General features: G+C 37.7%; 1 protein-coding gene across 8 annotated transcripts in view; it reads right to left on the bottom strand.

The window, feature by feature from the left end:
* SLC25A40 (solute carrier family 25 member 40) overlaps positions 1 to 27,775 on the bottom strand; it is a 68,717-nt gene that overhangs the window by 36,106 nt on the left and 4,836 nt on the right. For 3 of the 8 annotated variants that reach the window (XR_013524017.1, XR_013524018.1, XM_054237817.2), the window contains exon 2: positions 4,154 to 4,191. The exons of the other annotated variants lie outside the window; for them this stretch is intronic. Coding sequence is in view for 1 of the 3 variants with exons in the window: in XM_054237817.2 (XP_054093792.1) it covers positions 4,154 to 4,191 (38 nt within the window). In the remaining 2 variants the exon portion in view is untranslated. The remainder of the gene's footprint in view (positions 1 to 4,153; positions 4,192 to 27,775) is intronic. 8 annotated transcript variants of the gene reach the window in all.

Below are 27,775 nucleotides of genomic sequence, written 5' to 3'. Positions count from 1 at the left end.
GGGAGTGTAAATTAGTTCAACCATTGTGGAAGACGGTGTGGCGATTCCTCAAGGCCTTAGAAATAGAAATTCCATTTGACCCAGCAATCCCATTACTGGGTATATATCCAAAAGACTATAAATCCTTCTACTATAAGGACACATGTACACGAATGTTCATTGCAGCACTGTTTACAATAGCAAAGACCTGGAATCAACCCAAATGCCCATTGATAATAGACTGGATTGGAAAAATGTGGCACATATACACCATGGAATATTATGCAGCAATCAGAAATGATGAGTTTGTGTCGTTTGTAGGGACATGGATGAATCTGGAGAACGTCATCCTCAGCAAACTGACACAAGAACAGAAAATGAAACACCGCATATTCTCACTCATAGGTGGGTGATGAAAAATGAGAACACATGGACACAGAAAGGGGAGTACTAAACACTGGGGTCTATTGGGGGGAAAAGGGGAGGGCCAGTGGGAGGGGGAGGTGGGGAGGGATAGCCTGGGGAGAAAAGCCAAATGTGGGTGAAGGGGAGAAGAAAAGAAAGCACACTGCCATGTGTGTACCTACGCAACTGTCTTGCATGCTCTGCTCATGTACCCCAAAACCTATAATCCAATAAAAAATTAAAAATAAATAAATAAATAAATAAATAAAAATAAAAATTAGTCAGGTGTGGTGGCACATGCCTGCAGTTCAAGCTACTTGGGAGGCTGAGGCAGGAGAATTGCTTGAACCTAGGAGGCAGAGGTTGCAGTAATACAAGATCATGCCACTGCTCTCCAGTCTGGGCAACACAGCGAGATTCCATCTTGAAAAAAGAAAACAAATAGAATATTCTGGGGAGCTGTGCATAGTGGTTCATGCCTGTAATCCCAGCAGTTTGGAAGGTCAAGGCAGGTGGATCTCTTGAGCCCAGGAGTTCGAGCCAGCATGGGCAACATGGTCAAACCCCATCTCTACAAAAAATATAGAAATTAGCTAGGTGTGGTGGCACACACCTGTAGTTCCATCTACTTGGGAGGCAGAGGTCGGAGGAGCCCACAAAGCAGAGGTTTCAGTGAGCTGTGATCATGCCACTGCACTCCAGCCTGGTCAACAGAACAAAACCCTCTCTGGGGTGGAAAAAAAAAAGAATATTAATGGTTTGTGCACTTACTTTAACTGGCCAGTTTTACATCTTCAAATGTTTTCTTTTTCAACATGTTTTTGTCTTCCAGATTAAAGAATTTCCTTTAGCATTTCTTGTAAAATGGGTTGGTAGCAGTGAAGTCTCCTAGCTTTTGTCTGGGATAACTTTATCTGGCCTTGCTATTTCAAGGATATACTTGCTAGATACAGTATTCTTGGATGGCAGATTTTTTTTTTTTTCATTCAGCCCTTTAAAAATGTCATCTAACTCCTTCCTAGCCTGTATGGCTTCCGTTGAGATGTCTGTTGCCATATGAATTGGAGTATGTTTACATGTTATTTGATTCTTTTCTTTTGCTGCTTTTAGAATCCTTTCTTTATCCTTGCCCTTTAAGAGTCTGATTATATGCCTTAGGGTAATCTTATTTGAATCAAATCTATTTGTTTTTCTCAGACCTTCCTATACCTGGATTTTTATATCTTTCTCTAGTTTGGGAACGTTTTCTGTTATTAATTCGTGTTCAAGTTTTCTACCTCAACTCCCCTCTTGAACACGAATTATTTTTAGATTTGGTCTATTTAAGTAATTTTCTGTATCTTCCAGGTAAACTTCACCTTTCTAATATTTTCTCCTATGAATGTATGTTTTCAAATAGCCTGTCCTTTAGCTCACTGATTCTTTTCTCTGCTTGGTCCATTCTGCTGTTCAATCTCTAATAAAATTTTTGGTTGGCCAATATATTGCTGAGTTCCAAATTTCATTTTTAAAAATAATTTCAATCCATTTAATTTCTTTAATAAATTTCTGAATTTTTTTATCTTGGAGATCACTAAGTTTACTTAAAACTACTATTTTAAATCCTTGATCAGAGAGCTCATATGCTCTTTGTCTCATTAGGATCAGTCATTGGAGTTTTTCTTTGTCTTTTTGGGGACGTCACTGTTCCCTATTTGTTATGTCCTGTAGATTTATGTCCACATTTTCGCAATGAATAATTCATTTATTCTGGTCTTCTTGGTCTGGCTCGATTTGGTGTTTACTGGGCATGTTTGCTTAGCCACTCTTTGTAATTTACCTTTTGAATATTGTTTCCCACTAGGTCACCACCTCCTTTTTGGTACTAGATGGCACCTTAAACACAGGTTCGCCTCAGCTTTAGTAAACAATCTAAGTGCTATCTGTACTGAAAGGGGGAAATCACAAAGAATGTATCACTGCAGTGTGAGAAGGATGGTAAGGAGTTCCTGATAAGGGGACCTGTAGAACATACCTCTTACAGTGTGGTGCTGCTGAACAGACACTATGATTTGGCATCTCCTTTGGCTGAGTTATAGAGCAGAGTTTGCAAGGTCAGGGATAGTGTTACTACCTCCCTGCCTTTTACTCTGTCTGTCCTTAGCAATATTTCTACCTTCAGGTACTGCCAATGCTTCCAGTGAGTTGAGGGAGGAAGAATTCTCCTAAAAGGGAACCTGAGATGATAGGGAAGCTAGTTATCCACCTCAATCTCACAACTTCCAACAGAGAAACCATGAATCGAAGGGAACTATTCTGTGCATTTGGTGCCACAAAGACTCGAGGGAAGAGTATCACAGATAAGAAGTCCAATTATCACCTGTTTAGGAAAAACTCTAAAACAATGTTTTTTCTCTGCTCTCACACCAGAACAATCAAAAAATTATTTGACCAAATGTTTGCTCGTGGGGATTTCCCCCTACCTATATGCAGAGGTTAATTCTGACACTACCCACCAGGAAATAGAGTCTGATCCTACAGGTTGAGACCTCAGTCTCCAAGACTGCCTCCCCACCTTTAGTCACATGTCCATGCCTCCAGAACTTTTGACCAATCAGATTCAAGCTGGGGTTCCTACAACTTCCTCCTTGGGTTTGAACAATTTGCTAGAGTGGCTCACAGAACTCAGCAAAACAGGTTAAAATGATGTTGCAAAAAATACGGATGAAGAAATGGATAGGGCAAGGTACAGAGGAAGGTGTGTGGCACTTCCATTCAATCCCTGGGCATGCCACCCTGCAGGAACCTCCACATATACAGCTATCCAGAAGCTCTCTGAACGCTGTCCTCTAAAGTTTTCATGAAGGCTTCATGATGTAGGCCTAATTAAACCACTGGTCATCGGTGATCAACTTGACCTTCAATGCCTCTCCTCTCCCAGAGGGTTTCAGGAAAGGGCTGACAGTCCCAAACTTCTAATCATGGCCTCATCTTTATGGTAACCAGCCCCACACTAAAGCTATCAATCAGTATTAGCATACAAACATACAGGACTTTGGAGACTCTAAGGATTTAAGAGTTGTACATCAGGAAATGGACATGAAGACCAAATATTTATTTCACAGTATCAGATCATCTGCTTAAGAGTTTTTTCATTTCTCTGTGGCCCTGAAAGCTGCCTCATCCTATTTGAGTTCTGGGATATTGGTGGTGGTAATCTTGGTACTGTATATTTGCTTTCAGTTTTCTGTTAAAGAGATTGAAGCCAACTTACTTCTACACCACCATTTTGGAATTGAAAACTTCCCCTTTGGCTGTGTGTGGTGGCTCATGCCTATATTCCTAGCACTTTGGGAGGCCAAGGGAAGCAAACCGTTTGAGCTCAGGAGTTTCAGACAAACCTGGGCAATGTGGTAAAACCCCATCTTTAAAAAAATATATAAAAAATTAGCTAGGTGTGGTGGTGTGCACCTATAGTCCCAGCTACAAGGGGGGCTGAGGTGGGAGGATCACTTGAGACCAGGAGGTCAAGGCTGCAGAAAGCCAAGATCATGCCACTGCAATACAGCCTGGTGTCAAAGTGACAAAGTGAGAATCTGTCTCAAAAAATAAAAAACCTCTCCCCTTTATTCTATTATAGTTGTACCCCTTTTTTCCTTCATTCTCTACAAATATTTTGAAACACATGATTTTATTACATACATTGACACTTGGTTCCTTTCCACTGCTGAATACTATTCCATTTTACACACACACACACACACACACACAAAATAATTTATCCATTTACCTGTTGATGAAAATCTGGGTTGTTTCAAGTTGCGGGGGCTATAACAAATAAAGCAACTATGAATATCTGTTTAAATCTTGAGTAAATACATTAGAATATCTAGATCAAATGGTAAATGTATGTTTAATTTTTAAAGAAATTCCAAAAATGTTTTCCAAAGCAGCTGAACCATTTTACATACCCAACAGCACTATATGCAAGTTCCAGTTGCTTCACATCCTTAACAACATTTGGTATGGTCAGGTTTAACACTTTATTCCTATGAATAGCTGAATTGTGAAATCTCATTGTGGTATTACTTTGCATTTTTCTAAGAAATTGTTATGTCATGTATCTTTCCATGTCTTTAGTTCCCATCTAATGTATCTCCTTTGGAGAAACAGCTATTTAAATCCTTTGTTCATTTTTAAATTGGGTAATCTTCTTATCATTGAGTTATAATAATTCTTTTTTTTTTTTTTTTTTAAATTTTTTATTGGATTATAGGTTTTGGGGTACATGAGCAGAGCATGCAAGACACTTGCGTAGGTACACACGTGGCAGTGTGCTTTCTTTTCTTCTCCCCTTCACCCACATTTGGCTTTTCTCCCCAGGCTATCCCTCCCCACCTCCCCCTCCCACTGGCCCTCCCCTTTTCCCCCCAATAGACCCCAGTGTTTAGTACTCCCCTTTCTGTGTCCATGTGTTCTCATTTTTCATCACCCACCTATGAGTGAGAATATGCGGTGTTTCATTTTCTGTTCTTGTGTCAGTTTGCTGAGGATGATGTTTTCCAGATTCATCCATGTCCCTAAAAACGAGACAAACTCATCATTTCTGATTGCTGCATAATATTCCATGGTGTATATGTGCCACATTTTTCCAATCCAGTCTATTATCAATGGGCATTTGGGTTGATTCCAGGTCTTTGCTATTGTAAACAGTGCTGCAATGAACATTCGTGTACATGTGTCCTTATAGTAGAAGGATTTATAGTCTTTTGGATATATACCCAGTAACGGGATTGCTGGGTCAAATGGAATTTCTATTTCTAAGGCCTTGAGGAATCGCCACACCATCTTCCACAATGGTTGAACTAATTTACACTCCCACCAACAGTGTAAAAGCGTTCCTTTTTCTCCACATCCTCTCCAGCATCTGTTGTCTCCAGATTTTTTAATGATCGCCATTCTAACTGGCGTGAGATGGTATCTCAATGTGGTTTTGATTTGCATCTCTCTGATGATCAGTGACGATGACATTTTTTCATATGATTGTTGGCCTCATATATGTCTTCTTTCGTGAAGTATCTGTTCATATCCTTTGCCCACTTTTGAATGGGCTTGTTTTTTTCCTGTATATCTGTTTGAGTTCTTTGTAAATTCTGGATATCAGCCCTTTGTCAGATGGGTAAACTGCAAACATTTTTTCCCATTCTGTTGGTTGCCGATCCACTCTAGTGACTGTTTCTTTTGCCGTGCAGAAGCTGTGGAGTTTGATTAGGTCCCATTTGTCTATTTTGGCTTTTGTTGCCAATGCTTTTGGTGTTTTGTTCATGAAGTCCTTGCCTACTCCTATGTCCTGGATAGTTTTGCCTAGATTTTCTTCTAGGGTTTTTATGGTGCCAGGTCTTATGTTTAAGTCTTTAATCCATCTGGAGTTAATTTTAGTGTAAGGTGTCAGGAAGGGGTCCAGTTTCTGCTTTCTGCACATGGCTAGCCAGTTTTCCCAACACCATTTGTTAAACATGGAATCCTTTCCCCATTGCTTGTTTTTGTCAGGTTTATCAAAGATTGTATAGTTGTATGTATGTTGTGTTGCCTCCGGTGCCTCTGTTTTGTTCCATTGGTCTATATCTCTGTTTTGGTACCAGTACCATGCTGTTTTGATTACTGTAGCCTTGTAGTATAGTTTGAAATCCGGTAGTGTGATGCCCCCCGCTGTGTTCTTTTTGCTTAGAATTGACTTGGCTATGCGGGCTCTCTTTTGGTTCCATATGAAGTTCATGGTGGTTTTTTCCAGTTCTGTGAAGAAAGTCAATGGTAGCTTGATGGGGATAGCGTTGATTCTGTAAATTACTTTGGGCAGTATAGCCATTTTCACGATATTAATTCTTCCTAACCATGAACATGGAATGTTTCTCCATCTGTTTGTGTCCTCCCTGATTTCGTTGAGCAGTGGTTTGTAGTTCTCCTTGAAGAGGTCTCTTACGTTCCTTGTGAGTTGTATTCCAAGGTATTTTATTCTTTTTGTAGCAATTGCGAATGGCAGTTCGCTCTTGATTTGGCTTTCTTTAAGTCTGTTATTGGTGTAGACGAATGCTTGTGATTTTTGCACATTGATTTTATATCCTGAGACTTTGCTGAAGTTGCTTATCAGTTTCAGGAGTTTTTGGGCTGAGGCAATGGGGTCTTGTAGGTATACTATAATGTCGTCTGCAAATAGAGACAATTTGGCTTCCACCTTTCCTATTTGAATACCCTTTATTTCTTTTTCTTGCCTGATTGCTGTGGCTAGAACTTCCAGTACTATATTGAATAGGAGTGATGAAAGAGGGCATCCTTGTCTAGTGCCAGATTTCAAAGGGAATGCTTCCAGTTTTTTCCCATTCAGTATGATATTGGCTGTTGGTTTGTCATAAATAGCTTTTATTACTTTGAGATATGTTCCATCGATACCGAGTTTATTGAGGGTTTTTAGCATAAAGGGCTGTTGAATTTTGTCAAATGCCTTCTCTGCGTCAATTGAGATAATCATGTGGTTTTTGTTTTTGGTTCTGTTTATGTGGTGAATTACATTTATAGACTTGGGTATGTTGAACCAGCCTTGCATCCCCGGGATGAATCCTACTTGATCATGATGAATAAGTTTTTTGATTTGCTGTTGCAATCGGCTTGCCAATATTTTATTGAAGATTTTTGCATCTATGTTCATCATGGACATTGGCCTGAAGTTTTCTTTTCTTGTTGGGTCTCTGCCGGGTTTTGGTATCAGAATGATGTTGGTCTCATAAAATGATTTGGGAAGGATTCCCTCTTTTTGGATTGTTTGAAATAGTTTTAGAAGAAATGGTGCCAGCTCTTCCATGTGTGTCTGGTAGAACTCGGCTGTGAACCCGTCTGGACCTGGGCTTTTTTTGTGTGGTAGGCTCTTAATTGCTGCCTCAACTTCAGAACTTGTTATTGGTCTATTCATAGTTTCAGCTTCCTCCTGTTTTAGGCTTGGGAAGACACAGGAATCCAGGAATTTGTCCATTTCTTCCAGGTTTACTAGTTTATGTGCATAGAGTTGTTTGTAATATTCTCTGATGATGGTTTGAATTTCTGTGGAATCTGTGGTGATTTCCCCTTTATCATTTTTGATTGCATCTATTTGGTTGTTCTCTCTTTTCTTTTTAATCAATCTGGCTAGTGGTCTGTCTATTTTGTTGATCTTTTCAAAAAAACAGCTCTTGGATTTATTGATTTTTTGAAGGGTTTTTCGTGTCTCAATCTCCTTCAGCTCAGCTCTGATCTTAGTTATTTCTTGTCTTCTGCTGGGTTTTGAGTTTTTTTGGTCTTGGTCCTCTAGCTCTTTCAATTTTGACGATAGGGTGTCAATTTTGGATCTCTCCATTCTCCTCATATGGGCACTTATTGCTATATACTTTCCTCTAGAGACTGCTTTAAATGTGTCCCAGAGGTTCTGGCACGTTGTGTCTTCGTTCTCATTGGTTTCGAAGAACTTCTTTATTTCTGCCTTCATTTCGTTGTTTACCCAGTCAACATTCAAGAGCCAGTTGTTCAGTTTCCATGAAGCTGTGCGGTTCTGGGTCGGTTTCTGAATTCTGAGTTCTAACTTGATTGCACTATGGTCTGAGAGGCTGTTTGTTAGGATTTCAGTTGTTTTGCATTTGTTGAGCAGTGCTTTACTTCCAATTATGTGGTGAATTTTAGAGTAGGTGTGATGTGGTGCTGAGAAGAATGTGTATTCTGTGGATTTGGGGTGGAGAGTTCTGTAAATGTCTATCAGGTTTGCTTGCTCCAGGTCTGAGTTCAAGCCCTGGATATCCTTGTTGATTTTTTGTCTGGTAGATCTGTCTAGTATTGACAGTGGAGTGTTAAAGTCTCCCACTATTATTGTGTGAGAGTCTAAGTCCTTTTGTAAGTCCTTAAGAACTTGCCTTATGTATCTGGGTGCTCCTGCATTGGGTCCATATATGTTTAGGATCGTTAGCTCTTCTTGTATCGATCCTTTTACCATTATGTAATGGCCTTCTTTGTCTCTTTTGATCTTTGTTGCTTTAAAGTCTACTTTATCGGAGATGAGAATTGCAACTCCTGCTTTTTTTTGCTTTCCATGCTTGGTAAATCTTCCTCCATCCCTTTATTTTCAGCCTTTGTGTATCCTTGCATGTGAGATGGGTTTCCTGGATACAGCACACTGATGGGTTTTGGCTTTTTATCCAATTTGCCAGTCTGTGTCTTTTGATTGGTGCATTTAGTCCATTTACATTTAGGGTTAATATTGTTATGTGTGAATTTGATACTGCCATTTTGATGCTAAGTGGCTGTTTTGCCTGTTAGTTGTTGTAGATTCTTCATTATGTTGATGCTCTTTAGCATTCAGTGTGATTTTGGAATGGCTGGTACTGGTTGATCCTTTCTATGTGTAGTGCCTCTTTTAGGAGCTCTTGTAAAGCAGGCCTGGTGGTGACAAAATCTCTGAGTACTTGCTTGTTCACAAAGGATTTTATTTTTCCTTCACTTCTGAAGCTCAGTTTGGCTGGATATGAAATTCTGGGTTGAAAGTTCTTTTCTTTAAGGATGTTGAATATTGGGCCGCACTCTCTTTTGGCTTGTAGTGTTTCTGCCGAGAGATCTGCTGTGAGTCTGATGGGCTTCCCTTTGTGGGTGACCCGACCTTTCTCTCTGGCTGCCCTTAGTATTCTCTCCTTTATTTCAACCCTATTGAATCTGACGATTATGTGCCTTGGGGTTGCTCTTCTTGCGGAATATCTTTGTGGTGTTCTCTGAATTTCCTGCAATTGAGTGTTGGCCTGTCTTGCTAGGTGGGGGAAATTTTCCTGGATGATGTCCTGAAGAGTATTTTCCAGCTTGGATTCATTCTCTTCGTCCCCTTCTGGTACACCTATCAAACGTAGGTTAGGTCTTTTCACATAGTCCCACATTTCTTGGAGACTTTGTTCATTCCTTTTTGCGCTTTTTTCTCTAATCTTGGTTTCTCGTTTTATTTCATTGAGTTGGTCTTCGACTTCAGATATTCTTTCTTCTGCTTGGTCAATTCGGCTATTGAAACTTGTGCATGCTTCGCGAAGTTCTCGTATTGTGTTTCTCAGCTCCTTTAATTCATTCATATTCCTCTCTAAGTTATCCATTCTTGTTATCATTTCCTCGAATCTTTTTTCAAATCTTTTCTCAAGGTTCTTAGTTTCTTTGCATTGATTTAATACATGATCCTTTAGCTCACCAAAGTTTCTCATTATCCATCTTCTGAAGTCTAATTCCGTCATTTTGTCACAGTCATTCTCCGTCCAGCTTTGTTCCCTTGCTGGTGAGGAGTTTTGGTCCTTTCTAGGAGGCGAGGTGTTCTGGTTTCGGGGGGTGTTTTCCTCCTTTTTGTGCTGGTTTCTTCCCATCTTTGCGGATTTGTCCGCTGGTCGTCTGCGTAGTTGCTGACTTTTCGATTGGGTCTCTGAGTGGACACCCTGAATGTTGATGATGAAGTATTTCTGTTGCTTGGTTTTCCTTCTACCAGTCTAGCCCCTTCGCTGTACGAGTGCTGAGGTCGGCTCCAGACCCTGCTTGTCTGGGGTACACCTCTAGCAGCTGTGGCACAGCGAGGGATGCTACCAGTTTCTTTTTCTGCTATCTTTGTCCCAGGATGGTGCCTGCCTAATGTCAGTCTTTTGGATATAGAGGGGTCAGGGAGCTGCTTGAGGAGACAGTTTGTACTTTATAGCGGTTTAATTGCTGAGCTGTGAGCTGTGTTGTTCATTCAGGGCCGTTAGGCTGCTATGTTTGATTCTGCTGCAACAGAGCTCATTAAAAAAAACCTTTTTTTTTCTCAAATGCTGTGTTGAGGGGTTTGGGCTTTATTTTTGGATGTCCGTTGAGGTCCTGCCCAGCTAGGATGCAGACTAGCCACTGTTTGCCTGCCGAGGCTCCGCCCTGCTGTTGTGAGGCTAGCCCTGGCTCCGCTGTTCTGCTGTTCTCCGCCACGCCCTGCGGCGGAGTCTCTCTGTTGTAGCGGGTTGCCTCGGCGACGGCAGGCTGAGTCAGCAGTGGGCGTGTATCTCAGTAGGGACGGGTTGCCTCGGCAACGGCTGGCTGCGTCAGCAGTGGGCGTGTATCTCAGTAGGGACGGGTTGCCTCGGCAACGGCTGGCTGTGTCAGCAATGGGCGTGTATCTCAGTTGGGGCGGGTTACCTCGGTAATGGTGGCCGCCCCTCCCCCTCAGAGCGTCTCGGGCCGTCTGCACGGGGCTTGTTTGAAATCGCGGTTTTGTTCGTCCCACTGGGCCAATCCTAACGCTCTGTTCCTGCAATCCCCTGGGCTGGCCCACTGTTCAAGTCTAGCTCAGTCTCAAGTCCAGCCCTCTCACGTCTCCAGTTGCGGGTTCAACGGGGCACCCGGACAAGTGCGCCCTGTGGGGAGCGCTGGGTAGGGCCGGCCGCCGCCACCCCGGCTGCCGGCTTCGCCAGGCGGAATATCTGCCTGGCGTCCCGCGTCTCCTCTTCACTTGGGAATTTCCCCGTTCCGTGAGCAACAAAGATCAGTCTGGAAATGCAGCTCAGACTCACCTCTCCGCAGACATAACGAGAACTCCAATCCTGGGTTGTTCTCACAGCGCCATCTTGAGTCCTCCCCCCCAATAATTCTTTATATATTTTGGATACCAGACCCTTACCAGATATATGAAATGCAAAATAGCTTATTTTGTGGGCTGTCACTTTCATCATAGTGTTCTTCAACATACAAAAGTTTTAAGTTTACACAAAGTCCAATTTGCCTGTTTTTTTCTGTTATTGCCCTTCTGAGGCAAAGTACAAAGTTAATTACTTTCAAGATTAACTTATAAAGGACTGAGATGTCCACTAAAGCAGACTATGCTTTCTTCACTACCTTTATCTGATGATAGGAACAGGAGGGAGAGAAATTCTGGGCAGAAGAGGGCAGATCCCCAGGGAGTGTTCCACTCTCAAGCCTGGAACTGAAGCCCAAAGTGAGAACTTACATCCCTGCTTTCCCACTTGAATGTTGCCTTTTCCAAAGCCATCCACGACCTGCCCTACCCCCATCCTGTACCCATAAAAATCCCAGGCTCGGCTGGCAGAGGGAAGAGATGCAGCTGGATGTCTGAGAGAAGCAGCTTGACTTCAGAGTGATTGCTTGATGGCATAGCTTTGGAGATGAGTCTGGCTGTGGATGGCCGGACTTCAGGGGAAGACCACCTTCCTGCTCCAACCCCTTTTCAGCTCTCCTTCCTGCTGACAGCCACTTTCATCAGCAATAAAATCCCCTGCATCTACCATCTTCAAATCATTCATGTGACCTCATTCCTCCTGGATGCCAGACAAGAATTCATGTGCCACACATATGTGTGCAAAAAGCTGTCACATTAATCCTCCTAAGCTGTTAACACTTAAGCCATCCATGGATGACAAAGCTAAAAGGGCACTGTATCATTTCCTATGGGGCTTCAGAGGTCACAGGCACCCTCTCCTAGATGCAATGATGGGACTGGTACAGAGTTTGCTCTTGCTGGCACTCAAAAGCACTCATCCCAGCTCCTGTACCTGCTCACCTGCACTCCCCACATCATGTGAGGGGTAGAACAGCGAGTGAATGGAGCTCACCCTGCTGGCACTCCACTCATGCACTCTAGTTCCCAAGCATGAAGGGGTCAGGGAAATACCCTGATTCAGTGATACAAGGTGCCATGCTGTGAACTGCTCTATGTAGAGGCCCACTTGGGCAACAAAAACAGGCTCCAGATAACACTGAACTGAGGCCCTTCAGATCAAGACAAAGGCAAGTGAATCTTGCTAACAACTACTAGTGAGCTTGAAATTAGATCCCTCCCTGGTTAAGCCTTGAGATCAATGCAACCTCAGCCAATACCTTCATTGCACTCTCTTGAGAAATCCTGAGCTTACTTAACTAAGCTGGATTCAGATTCCTGACTCACAAAAACTGTGAGATAATACAGATTAGCTATTTTAAGATACTACATTTTGGAATAATTTATTGCACAATAGACAGTATCTACTGAGATGATCATATGGTTTTTCCTTTTTAGTCTGGTTACTGCTTGATTCCTGGGATAAACCTCCATTTACCCATGATGTTTTATCCTTTCTATACACAATTGGTTTTCATTTGTTAAAATTTTGCTAAGATTTTAACCATCTATGTTTATTAGGGATGCTAATCCATAATTTTTTGTGTCATCTTTGCCTTTTTAAGATTCACATTCAAAAGAATTCACCAGTGAAACCATCCAAGCCTCAATTATTTATCCAAGCCTCTTATATCTACTCATTTCTTTGGTAGATATAAGAATATTCAAGTTATTTCTTCTCATGTAAGCTTTGATAGTTGGTATATTTCAAGTAATTTGTCCATTTCATTTAAGTTGTTGCATCTATAAGCATAAGACTATTTATGAGTATTGCTTTGTTGTCATTTTAACAATCACTGGTTCTGTAGCTGTGTTTTCACTAATTTATTAAAGATCTTAATAAATGAAGAAATATACCATTTCATAGACTAGAAGAATAAATGCCATAAAAATATAAATTCTTCCAAATTTATCTACAGATTCAAAGGAATCATAACCAAAATCACAAATCTTCTTACTTTTGTGGGTTTGACAAACTATTTTCCAAAACCCATATGGAAGTAAAAAATGGCAAGAATTACCTAAAGTTTTGAGATACAGATAAAGCAGCATTTACAATGAAATTTACAGCTTTACATGCTTATATTAGAGAAGGCCTAAAATTAATGATCTAAGCATTTTCCCAAATATTTGTATTAGAGAAGGCCTAAAATTAATGACCTAAGCATCTTTCCAAAGACACTTAAAAAAAGAGCAAATAAAAACCAAAAGAAGAAGAAAGAAAGAAAGAAAACAGAAACCAATACAATTGAAAGCTGAAAACAATAGGAAAAAAATTAAAAGCTGGTCCCTTGAGGCAAAAAACAAAAAAAAAGATAAATATCCACTCAGATGACAGATGTAGAAGAAAACCTTTGACAACATCCTACACCCACCATGACTGAAAGGCTTCAGCAAGTCTTTCAATTCCTTTCAATGAAAGGTAAATTTCTTGGTTTGATAAGAGCCATTTACCACTCTAATCATTTCTATCCAACAAAGTACTAAAGAATTTAGCCAGTACAATAAAGCAAGAAAGTTAAGTGTATACAAAATTAAATTAAATGCATACAAATTGTAAAGAATGCAATGTCTAGGCACAGACAAAATACAGACGAATCTTAAGAATCCACAAAATTTAAGAAGCCACTTAGAAGTAGCAACTTCGTTTAGAAGGATCACGAGATTAGTTAATATATAAAACTGTATTCCTATATATTAGCAACAAAGTTATTTAAAACAAAGTGTCAAACAGTTCCAAAAATGTAAAATACTTAGCTGTAAAGCTATACAACATGTACAAACTTTGTATACTGAGAGCTAAAAGACACTAATAAAGCCAAGAAGCCCTAAGTAAATGAGAAATATTCCACATTCATAGATTGCAAGACTCAAAATTATGAGGTCATCTGTTCTCCCCCAACTGATATACAGGTTCATAGCAATTCTGAATAAAACCCTAGCACATTTCTCAGAAACTGACAAATTGAATCTAAAATTTATATAGAAAGACAAAGAAACCAGAATAGCCAAAATGATTGTGAAAAGGAAGAACACAGTTAGAAGCCTCACACTACCTGATTTTCTGACTTAATGTAAAGCTACATTAGTTAAGATACGGTGGTAATGAAGAAAGAACAGGCATTTGAGCAATGAAATGAAACAGAGAGTAAAAAAAAATACATCCACATATATATGATCAAATTATTTGTGACCATGGCAAAAAGACCATTAAATGAAGAAGGAACACTCTTTTTCAATAAATTGTGCAGGAATAATTACATGTAAAAGGAATCTCCATCTATAACATCATACTTGATAAAAAATCTAACTCAAAATGGATGAAGACTCAAAAAATCTAACTCAAAATGGATGAAAGCCTCTAAGTATAAACTTTAAGAAGGAAACACAGGTATGTTTATGACCTTGGATTAAACATATATTTCTTAGACATGACACCAAAGACATAATCCATAAAAGAAAAAGTATAAATTATGTATTATCTTGGTCTTTGAACTTTAAGAACTTTGAAATTTAAGAACTCTTGGTCTTTAAAGGATACTGGCAAGAAAAATGTTTTTAAAAAGCCATGGACTGAAAAAAAATTTTCACATATCACGTATCTGATAAAGGACTTATATCCTGAATACATAAATAACTCTCAAAACTCAGTAAGAAAAGGAATAACCCATTTTTTTTTGTATGTGTATGAGACAGAGTCTTGCTCTGTCACCCATGTTTGAATGCAGTGCTACAATCTTAGCTCACTGCAACCTCCACATCCTGGGTTCAAGTGATTCTCCTGCCTTAGCCTCCCAAGTAGCTACGGTTACAGACGCCTGCCATCACATCTGACTAGTATTTGTATTTGTAGTAGAGAAGAGGTTTTGCCATGCTTGCCAGGCTGTTCTTGAACTCCTGACTTCAGGTGATTCACCTGCCTTGACCTCCCAAAATGTTGGGATTACAGGCATTGAGCCACCACACCTGGCCAAATAACTCACATTTTTTTAAATAGGCAAAAGATATACCCAACAAGAAAACGAAATGATGCCCCACATCATTAGTCATCATGAAGATCAAACTAAACCATAATAAGATACCTCTACATAGTTATTAGAATGGCTTTAAAAAATGCTGATGATACCAAGTGCTAGCAAAGATACAAAGCACCTAGACAACTCTCATAAATTGTTCGTAGAAATGTAAAATATCATAACTACTTTGGAAAACATTTTGCCAGTTTCTTATATGTGCACAAGGTTGAACAAATAAGTAAATGTATAGTAAACAATAACAGCCAGGTTTCTTACTGTCACAGAATGAAGATACAAATAAAGAAAACAAGAAAGCTAGAAGAAACCGCGTCCTATTGGATTTCAATTAAAGCTATTATAATGAACTTATAGCATTAAAATGCATATATACAAATAGACAAAAACAGAAATAATTATAAATGTATATAAATGCATGAGTTAGTATACATATATTTATAAGCTGTGTCTGCTGAGTAAAGAACCAATGATACCCCAGTAACAATAACTCAGTAGTAATAAATACACCTATTATCCAGATCATATTCTTTAATTCTCCAATAAAAAGAACCAGGAGTGCTTGAAGAAGTGGTTGTTTCCAGGCCTAGGGTAGGCAAAATACAAAATGGAACTGTCACAATGCTAAAAAACAAGGAAATGATTTAAAAGGATGAGAGTGCAGTGGTAAGAAGACATACTGAAGGGCAAAGCCAAACTGAAAGAGTTCTCAAAGGCTAAGGTTAGAGCAATTTGAGCAATGAAACCAAAATAATTGTTCTGGATTATAACTAATGGCATAAAATATATATCCATCAGCAGATATTGATATAAACGAATAACTGAATAAAGAGATGGAGACAAGCAATGTTCTTCCTTACAAAAGCATTCCTATTAATGAATTCTACATTAATGAGGAATAAGGAAAGTACAAAAAAAATCACCATTAGACATCAGGGTAATAAGTGCTGTAATAACACAGTAATAAGAATCCACCAATAGATGCTAAAATTAGTGAGGAGAAACAGGATATTTCCATAGTCTTAAAGTATCTTCCCTAAGATACTTATTAATTACAAATATAAAGATAGTACTTTAACAGTAGAAAAACTCTGCAGACACCAGACATCGCCTTAACCAACTGGTTAAGGTTAACATCATGGTTAATATCACCAATAATAAGAAATGTAAATACCATATACCCCCATCACAATGTACTGAGAAGATTTTCTGTGGTATCCTTGCCAAAAATGCATACTCTCTAATCATGAAGATGTATCTGACAAAACCAAATTAAATGACATATTACAAAATAACTGACTAGTCTTTGAAGTCATGACAAACAAAGACTGAGGAACCATCACAAATTAAAGGCAGAAGAGACATGACAATTAAGTATAATGTGGGATCCTGGAGTAGATCCTAGAATAGTAAAAGGACATCAGTGGGAAAAACTCACAACATATAAATAACATTGGTAGTGTAGCTTAGGAAAAAGTCTAATACCAATGTTAACTTCTTATTTTGATGTACTTATAGTATGTAAAATGATAACATTAAGAGAATAAAATGAAAGAAAAACGTTTAAATAAACTTAACATATAACACCCTCAATTCAATGTATTTACACAAGTAAAATGAGAAACTTACATTTATATAAAAACTTGTATACAAATAGTTGTATGATCTTTCTATATGAATTTTTCCAAACTAGAATCTACTCAAACATCTCTCAACTGGGAAATGGATAAACAAATTTTTATATGCATAAAATGGAACACTACTCAGAAATAAAAAGGAAGAAAACATTGATATATCCAACAACAGGGATGAATCTCAAATCAATTATCCTATGTAAAAGAAACCTGACTCAAAAGGCTACATACCATTGTTTCATTTAGTTGGCATTATTGCAAAGGTAAAATGGTAATAAAACAGATTGGATTGCCAAAGGATTGAAGTGGAGAAGAGGAAATGACTAATGGCCATGGAGAAGTGACTGTTCTGAATCTTGCTTCTGAAGGTTTCACTGTGTTTGTCAAAACTCAAAGATATACTAACAAGAGCAAGACTAATAATAGGTACAACACCTTTAAAAAGACAGCATTACAGCCTGGGCAACATAGGTAGACCCTGTCTCTGCAAAAATTTTAGAAATGAGCCAGGCCTGGTGATGCCTGCCTGTCATGCCAGTACTCAGGAGGCTGAGGTGGGAGGATCATCTGAGCCCAGGAGTTCAAGGCTGACGATGCCACTGCACTCCAGCCTGGGCAACAGAGTAAGACTCTGTCTCCAAAGAAAAAAAAAAAGAAAGACAAAAAGAAAAGAAAAGGATAGACAAAAAGTAGCATTAAAAGAAGACAACCTAAGAATGAAAAAGATAGCTACAGATGCAGAGAAAATACTCTCAATGTATATACTAAGTTGGTACAAAACTAATTGCAGTTTTTGCCATTACTTTTAATAGCAGCCTGAATTCCGAAGGTAATTCCTGGTGCCAGAGGAGCAGACTGAACATTGTTCTCAAAGAATTGTTATTGTCTGTTTTTACTTGTCTGGTGGTTGCCTAAAGACGGTCCAAGGGACTTGCCTTTATTTCACTTAATTAGAACTCCACAAGGCTATAGAAACAACTACCCAGGGCTGTTTGTCAAAAACATTTTAAGGGAAATTTATCAGTTGTGGCTACCTGGGAGGAGGGATAAAAGTTGGCGAAAACAAGCCCATTTAAAAGTGGGCAAAGGATATGAACAGACACTTTACAAAAGAAGACATACATGAGGCCAACAAACATATGAAAAAATGTTCATCATTACTGGTCATTAGAGAAATGCAAATCAAAACTACATTGAGATACCATCTCATGTCCGTTAGAATGGAGATCATTAAAAAATTTGGAGACAACAGATGCTGGAGAGGATGTGGAGAAATAGGAACACTTTTTTTTTTTTGAGATGGAGTTTCGCTCTTGTTACCTGGGCTGGAGTGCAATGGCGCGATCTCGGCTCACTGCAACCTCTGCCTCCTGGGTTCAGGCAATTCTCCTGCTTCAGCCTCCTGAGTAGCTGGGATTACAGGCACGTGCCACCATGCCCAGCTAATTTTTTGTATTTTTGTACAGACAGGGTTTCACCATGTTGACCAGGATGGTCACGATCTGTTGACCTCGTGATCCACCCGCCTCGGCCTCCCAAAGTGCTGGGATTACAGGCTTGAGCTACCGCGCCCAGGAACACTTTTACACTGTTGGTGGGAGTGTAAATTAGTTCAACCATTGTGGAAGATGGTGTGGTGATTCCTCAAGGACCTAGAAATAGAAATTCCATTTGACCCAGCAATCCCATTACTGGATATATATCCAAAGGATTATAAATCGTTCTACTATAAGGACACATACACACGAATGTTCATTGCAGCACTGTTTACAATAGCAAAGACCTGGAACCAACCCAAATGCCCAACGATGATAGACTGGACAGGGAAAATGTGGCACATATACACCATGGAACATCATGCAGCCATCAAAAACGATGAGTTTGTGTCCTTTGTAGGGACATGGATGAACCTGGAAACCATCATTCTTAGCAAACTAACACAAGAACAGAAAATCAAACACCGCATGTTCTCACTCACAGGTGGGTGTTGAACAATGAGAACACATGGACACAGGGAGGGGAGCATCACACACTGGGGTCTGTCGGGGGGCAGGGGGAATAGGGGAGGGACAGCAGTGGGTGGGAGTTGGGGAGAGATAGCATGGGGAGAAATGCCAGATATAGGTGATGGGGAGGAAGGCAGCAAATCACACTGCCATGTGTGTACTTATGCAACAATCTTGCATGTTCTTCACATGCAAGGTAGGTTGTATCCGAAAACCTAAAATGCACCAAAAAAAAAAAAAAAAAAGTTGGCAAAAACAAAAGACACATAGAAAAGCTTGGGAGAAAAGTCCGGGTAATGAAAACGTTTTGGGAAATAAGCTCCCAAATATCTCTGGGTCTCTAGAAGGCCACATTCATGCTCAGAAAGGAGCACATATACCTGGAAGACACTAGAAGGCATTAAGCTCTCACCTCTGGTTGACCTATAGGCTCTGCATAAACAGAAAGCAAAGGTTAAGGCAGGTAAAACATTCAGATGTAAAGGTTAAACATTTAGATGTAAATAGCCCATGTGAATGTTGAAAACATTCCCCCCCCAACACACAAATACACACAATCCTCACCAGTTAAGACTCGTAGAGGTTTCTGTTTGTTTTAGCGGGGATTCCAGACATTTAAGCAAATTTTTATCAAATCACTAGGTGACCAGTAAGCTAATGAAATAGAAACGACAAAAGCCATAAATGACACTGTATATAACTTTATAAAATTAGTTAAGAAAACTCACTAAACAAACAATGGCAACCATAGCAAGCAACAACAAATCCTGGAGAGGCAAAGAATCTGGTTTCCAGGGTTGCTATATTATATTTAAAATGTGTAGTCTTCAGTAAAAAATTACAAGGCATGCAAAGAAATGTGGCTCATACGTAGGAAAAAGATATCTTAATAGAAATTTTCTCTGAGGAACCCCAGAAACTGGATTTATAAGGCAGAGACATTAAAATAATGATTTAACATATACTCAGAAGAAAGGAAATCATGTAGAACTAAAGGAAATCATGAAACACTGTCTAATAAAGGAGAGACTACTAATAAGGAAACAGAAATTACGAAAAAATGACCAAAGAGAAATTTTTAAATTGAAAATGACAGTAACTGAAATGAAAAATTCATTAGAGGATACAATAGCAGACTTGAACAGGCAGAAGAATCAGCAGACTTAAAGATAGGTCTATTGAGATTATCCAATTTGAGGAACAGAAAAAAAAAAAAAGAACAGAAACTAAGAGACTTGTGGGACATTATCAAGAAAACCAACATACACCTAATGAAAGTCCCAGAAAGATAAAAGAGAAAGGGACAGAAAGAATAATGGCCAAATGTGGGGATCGCTCCTGCGAAGGGCCCTTGACAGGACCCTCGCCATCTTGAGCTTGAGCCCATACACGTTTCTCCTCTCCTGGAGGCTGTTGAGCTAAGGGAAAGGAGGAAGTCTAGTTGCACTGATTTTATAAACATCAATCTTTGCCTCTGACATTTGCAACAGAATGGCTGAGCTCAAGCCTTATGGTCTAACGAGACATTGTATGGGTAGACATTGTGTGCCTCCTAGTTCCTTCTCTGCACAATAACTGTATGACTTCATTTACCTCTGCTAACTCAATCATATTGTTTGCATATGATCCTATATGAATAGGCAAGGTTAGAATGACATTTAGAAAGGTCCAGCTATACCTTGTTAACAATCTTACTTGCTTGCTTAACTGATTTTAGAAAAACACGTTTAGATTTATGATCCCCTTTTTGCAAGTTTTATTGTCCCTTTGCTGTACACCCTTTGATTAAGAGTCATACTTTCTGTACCTCTTTTCTTGTGATTTTTGTTCTTGATTTGATTTCAAGATACAATGGAATGTACGTCACTCCTCAAACACTGAAAGGTATATAACCTGTAGTTTGCACAAATAAACTTGCTGTCTTGGCACTTCTTGCTCCGGCATTGCCTGGCAGTCCTCCAGACCCCGCTCTCTATCTATCTTTTCTTCCGTGCACTCCCTCTTCCAGGTTAAGAACACTTGAGTGGGGCTGAGGCTCTCCGCTGGTCAGAAGCCCCCCGGCAGACGTGCCGGACCCCCACAGCCAAAAATTTCCCAAATTTGATGGAAGAAATGAATCTATACATCCAAGAGGCTCAGCAAATCCATAGCAGGAGAAACTCAAGAGTTAGTTTCGACAGAGACACATTTAAATCAAATTGCCAAAAGCCAAACACACAGAAATCTGAGAGCAGCAAAAAAAGAAACAATTCATCATATTAAAGGAAATACTTAAGTTCAACAACTGATTTCACACGTAAAATCATGGAAGCCATAAGGCAGTGGATAACATGCAAAGTAATAAAAGAAAAAGACTGCTCAAACAAGAATTCTATATTTAGTAAAATTATCTTTCAGAAATAAAAAAAAAAAAAAACCCAAACTAAGACATTTCCAGATAAAGAAAATCAGAGAATTTGTCACTGGCAGACTAGTGCTACAACAAATGCTAGGAGAAATCCTTTAAGCTAAAATGAAAGGCACTAGACAGTAACTGGGATTCATAAGAAGAAACAGAGTACTGGCAAAAGTAACAAGTTAGGTAATGATAAAAGACATTAAACTTTTTGTTTGTAACTCCTTTTTGCTCTTATCTGATATAAAAGAAAACTGCATAAAACAACAAATCTTTGTTATGCGCATACAACATATAAAGATATAACCTATGACAACAATAACACAAAGGTGGGAAAAGGGAATGGAGCTATACAAGAGCAGATTTTTATAAGCTATTGAAATTATGTTGGGATTAATCTGAACTAGATTTTATAAACTAAGATGTTAATTGAAACCCCGCAGACAATCATTAAGAAAATTTAAAGATATATTTGAACAAACAATGAAATTTAAAAAATATACAATAATATCTATTTAAAGGCTGGGTGCAGTGGCTCACGCCTGTAATCCCAGCACTTTGGGAGGCCGAGGTGGGTGGATCACGAGGTCAAGAGATCAAGATCATCCTGGTCAACATGGTGAAACCCCATCTCTACTAAAAATACAAAAAATTAGCTGGGCATGGTGGTGCGTGCCTGTAATCCCAGCTACTCAGGAGGCTGAGGCAGGAGAATTGCCTGAACCCAGGAGGCGGAGGTTGCAGTGAGCCGAGATCACGCCATTGCACTCCAGCCTGGGTAACAAGAACGAAACTGCATCTCAAAAAATAAATAAATAAATAAATAAATAATATCTATTTAAAATAAGAGGAGGCAGTAAAGAGTGAAACAAGCACAATATATACAATACCCAACTTACAGTAGTGCCAGTTAATATTTTTAAACTTTACAATGGTGCAAAAGCAATATGTATTCAGTAGTAATCATACTTTGAGCATCCATACAACCATTCCATTCTATTTTTCACTTTCAGTATGGTATTCAATAAATTACACAAGATATGCAACAGTTTATTATAAAGCAGGCTTTATGTTAGATAATTTTGCCTAACTGTAGACTAATATAAGTATCCTGAACATGTTTAAGGTAGACTAGGATAAGCTACAATGCTCAGTAGATTAGGTGTATTAAATGCATTTCTGACTTACGATATTTTCTATTTATGATGGGTTTGTTGGGATGTAACCCCATAATAAGTTGAGGAGCACTTGTGTATAAATGAAATACAGAAAACAAGTAACAAAATGGCAAATACCACCTCGTTAAATGTAAATATACAGCTAAAAGGCAGAGACTGGCAAAAGCAATTAAAAATTAATAATCAAACTATAACTTAGCTACCAGAGGTTTTTTTTTCAAATATAAGACAGAGCCTCACTCTGTCACCCAAGCTGGAATGCAATGGCATGATTATGCATGGCCCATTGCAGCCGCAAACTCCTGAGCTCAAGTGATCCTCCTGCCTCAGTCTCCCAAGTAACTGGAATTATAGACACAAACCACCATGCTCAGCTAATTTTATTTTAAATTTTTCAGAGATGGGGTCTCACTATGTTGACTAGGCTGGTCTCAAACTCCTGGCCTCAAGAGATTCTCCTGCTTCAGTTTCCTGAGAAGCTGAGATTACAGGTACAAGCCAACACACCCAGCTTGACACTTTAAAGATACAAATAGGCTTAACATAAAACAATGAAACAATAATAAAGACAACAATGTAGGTAAATGTAAAAATGTATTTTTAGTTAGTAACTGAATTTTTACTGTATTTTTGGTTAATAACACCACTTTTTTCCCATATGACTTAAAATATAATTACATAAAATAGTAATTATAAAACTAAATTGATTTATATCATTTACATATGATTTATAATAACAATATGTAATTTATCACAACAACATAAAGTAGATGGGGAGATGGAGCTATACATGAGCAAAAGTTTAGTATACTATTGAAACCAGGTTGGTATTATTCTGAACTAAATTGTTATACATTTGATGTGAATTGCAATTCCCAAGATAACCATTATGAAAACATCTAAAATATACATTGTAAAAGAAATTCAAAATGGTACACTAGAACACATCTATCACAAAAGAAGGTGATAATGAAGGGAGGAATAAAATGATATGACATAAACAGCAAAATGGACAAATATATTCTCTCATGAATAATTTCATTAAATAAACTCTCCAATCAAGAGGTAGAGACTAGAAGAATTAATTTTCAAAGTACCCAACTATATGCTGTCTAAAAGAGACTTACTTTAGACCCAAAGCCACACACAGGCTGAATGTGAAAGTGAAAAAAGACATTCTATGAAAACGGTAATTATAAGAGAACTGGAGTGGTAGTACTAATATTAGACAAAATATGCTTTAAGACAAAAATTGTGACAATAGCAAAGAAAGATATTATGTAATGATACAGATGTCAATCAATTCATCAAGAAAACATAAAAATTATAACATATATACATGTAAAAATAGAGTCCCAAATACACAAAGCAAAAGTGACAGAACTAGAGACAGATAGTCCAACAGTAGTTGGAAACTTCATCATCTCACTTTCAATAATGAATAGAACTAGACAAAACATAAACAAGGAATCAGAAAGACTTGAACAACATATAAACCAGTTAGACCTAACAGACTTATGTTGAACACGCCACCAATAATAGCAAAATACATATTCTTCTGAAGTGAACGTGGAACATTCTTCAAGACAAATCATGTTAGTCCACAAAACAATTCTTATTTTATAAAATTAAAATAATATGAAGTATCATTTTTTGACCAAAATAAGAGAAAATATAAAATCAATAATGAGAAAATTTGGAAAATTCTCAAATATGTGAAATTAAATAATACATTCAAGCAACCAATGAGTCAAAGAAGAAATTACAATGCAAACTGGAAAATGTCTTCAGATGAAAGAAAATGAAAATACAACACACCAAAACTTGCGGGATGCAGCAAAGCAGGGCTCACAGAGAAATTTATAGCTATAAAAATCTACACTAAGAAATAAGAAAGATCTCTCCAGTTCTGTGAAGAAAGTCAATGGGGATAGCGAAGAAAGATCTCTCAAATCAATAACCTAAACTTTTCCCTATAAAACTATCAAAAGAACAAACTAAATCCAAAGCATGTAGGAGGAAAAAAAATACTATATATCAAAATGAGGATGAAAAAGGAATAGTATAAATCAAAATAAGGATAAAAATAGAATATAAAAACTACAGAGAGAATTAATAAAATCGAAAGTTGTTTAAAGAATCAACAAAATTGACGAACTTTTAGGTATACTGGCCAAGGAAAGAAAAAGATGACTCAAATTACTAAAATCAGGAATGAAAGTGGAGACAATACTACTAGTATAAATAGTCTATTTGTTCTTGAGTCAATAGTCTCTTTACTTCTAAATACACTTATTAGAAAAATATTCTAGTAAAAATCCAAAAATCCCCAAGAGAGAAAGGTCCAGGACCAATGGTGTCACAGGTAAATTCTATCAACATTTAAGAAGGAATTAACACCAATCCTTCCCAAATTCTTCCAATAAATAAAGGGAGGAACGCTTTCTAATTCATTTATGAAGCCACTACGGCATTACTCTGATGTCAAAGCCAGACAAAGACCTTACAAGAAAACTAGAGACCAATATCCCCTTTGTATGAGAGATGCAAAAATTCTCAAGAAACCAAACACAAAAAAAATTCTCAAGAAACCACACTAGTAAACCAAACACAACTGCATATTAAAACAATTATATATCAAGACTAAGTCAGATTTACCCCAAGAACACAAGGGTGGCTCAATATATTAAAACCAATCAACAAAATACACCATGCTGATTAAATGAAAGGGAAAAAAACACATCATCAACTCAACTGATGCAGAAAAAAACCTGACAAAATCCAATACCCTTAACATGTGACAAAGTAGGAAAAGAAGGAAACTGCATCAACTTGATAAAGGACATCTAGGAAAAAACCCACAAATAACATCATATTTAACAGAGAAAGACTGAAAGCTTTCCCCCAAAGAACAGGAAAATAAAAAGTATGTCCATTCTCTCATCCATTTGATGATACATTATACCAGCAGTTCTAGCTGAGGCAATCAGGCAATAAAAAGAAACAAAGGGCATCTAGATTTGAAAGAAAGACGTAAAGTATCTCTACTAATAGATGATATAATTTTATATCTATAATATCCTAAAGAATCCACTAAAAACCTATTAAGCCAACAAATTCAGCAAAGTTGCAGAAAACAAGATCAATATACATTGATCAATTGTATTTCTATATAATAGCAATGAATAATTTGAAAATAAAATTAACAAAACAGAGTCCTTTACAATAACATCAAAAAGAATACTTAGGAATAAATGTAATCAAGTGGGTATAAGTCCTGTACAATGAAAATCACAAAATGCTATTCAAATTAAAGAAGACCTAAATAAACGGAAAGACAACCTGTGTTCATCAATTGGAAAACATATTGTATAGATGATAATACTCTACAAATTCAATGCAACTGTGATCAAATCTCTACTTTTTTTCTGGAAATGGATAAACTGATCCTAGAATTCAAATGGAATATTAAGAGACCCTGAATAGCTCATCTTGAAAAAGAATAAATTTGTAGCACTAAAACTTCCCAATTTCAAAATTTACTAAAAAGCTACAGTAATTAAAATTGTGTAGTACTAACATAAGGAGAGACATAGAGATCAACGGAATAGAACTGAGAGTCCAAAAACAACCCCATACATCTACAGTCAATTGATTTTTAACAAGGTTTTGAAAACCATTCAATGATAAAAAGAACAGTCTTTTTAACAGATAGGAAAAACTGGATATCTACATGCAGAAAAATGAAGGTGGATCCTCAACTCACACCATACACAAAAAAATCACTCAAAGTAGGTCAAGGACAAAAATGCAAGCAAAGTATAGAAGTCTTATAAGAATAAATCTGGGTGACCCTGAATCTGGCAATAGTGCCCCCTAGATATAATACCAAAAGAATAGTAACAAAAGAAAAAATAAAATTAGATTTGATCAAAAAGTTTGTGTATCAAAGGACACTATCAAAAAATCGAAGAGACCAGGTATAGAACAGAATAAATTTTTTGCAAATCATATATCTAATAAGGGTCTAGTATCCAAAATATAAAAAGAACTAGCAACTAAACAACAACAACAAAAATAAACTCAAGAAATGGGGCAAGGGACCTAATATTTAAAGACGATATACTAATGGCCAATAACCACATTAAAAATTATTAAACATCATAACTCATTGGGGATATGAAAATGAAAACCAGAAAAAGATGCCATTGCACATCCACTAGGAAGGCTATAATTAAAAATACAGAATATAACACGTGTTGACAAGGATGTGGAGAAATGGGAAGTCTTTTACACTGCCAGTGAGAATGTAAAATGCTGAAGCCATGTGGAAAATAGTTTGGCAGTCCTCAAAACATTAAACACAGAATTATCAAATGTTAAACACAGAAATTCTCAACAATAATCCTAGCTATACATCCCAGAGAACTGAAAACATAATAGTCTAACACTTACTTGTACACATATGTTCAGAGCATTATTATTAATAGCTAAAAAATAAAAAGAAACCAGCTGTTTCTCAACTGATGAAAGGATAAACAAAATGTGGTATATCCCTACAAGAGAATTTTATTCATCTGCAAAAAATGAATGAAGACCTGATACATGCTAAACAATGGATGAGCCTTGAAAACATTAGGCTCAATAAAAGCCATACACAAAAAATGCACATTCTATTATATTTCTATTAAATGTTCAGAATAGGCAAATGCATAGGGACAAAGCAGAACAGTGGTTACCAGGGGCTGAGGAGAGAGGAGAAATGAGAATGAGTAGTTGGTGGGTAAGAGGTTTCTTTTTCTTGTGTTGAAGATGTTCTGGAATTAGACAGTGGTGATGGTTGCACAACTTTGTTAATATACTGGAAGCCACTGAATGCTACACTTCAAAATGGTTACAATGGCAAATTTTATATGAATTTTACCTGAATTTTAAAAACTGAAACTATATGAGATCCCAGTTCACACCCAGTAAATAACAACACTGTGCTTCATACATTACTGAAAGGAGAATCAAGAACTTCAATAATTTCTCATACTGTTAAATATTATGTTACCATATGATACAGCAATTCTGGAAGAAGTAAAAATACAGGTCCAAAAAAGCCTTGGATATGAATGTTCACAGCAGCATTACCCATAACAGCCAGAAAAACAGAAATAATCAAAATATCCATTAACAGGTGAATGGATAAACTGTGGTATATTCCCACAATGAAACACTACTCAGCAATAAAAAAGAATGAACTACTGATACATGTAACAACATAAATCATAAAAAGATATGAAAAGTAATTATAACCCCAAATGTACAGATTATATGATTCCATTTATACTATGCCGAAATACAGGGGAAACCATTAACCATTCTATGATAATAAAAATCAGAATACTGATTACATCTGGTGGGAGGAGGAAGACTGGAAAGAATTAAGCATTCTTCTCAGATGACAAAATGTTTTGTCATTTCATTTTAGTGTTAATTACATGGATATAC

Source organism: Callithrix jacchus, chromosome 11 (assembly GCF_049354715.1).
Source record: "Callithrix jacchus isolate 240 chromosome 11, calJac240_pri, whole genome shotgun sequence".
NCBI classification, from domain to species: Eukaryota; Metazoa; Chordata; class Mammalia; order Primates; family Cebidae; genus Callithrix; species Callithrix jacchus.
This window is presented reverse-complemented; position numbering and strand designations above follow the sequence as displayed.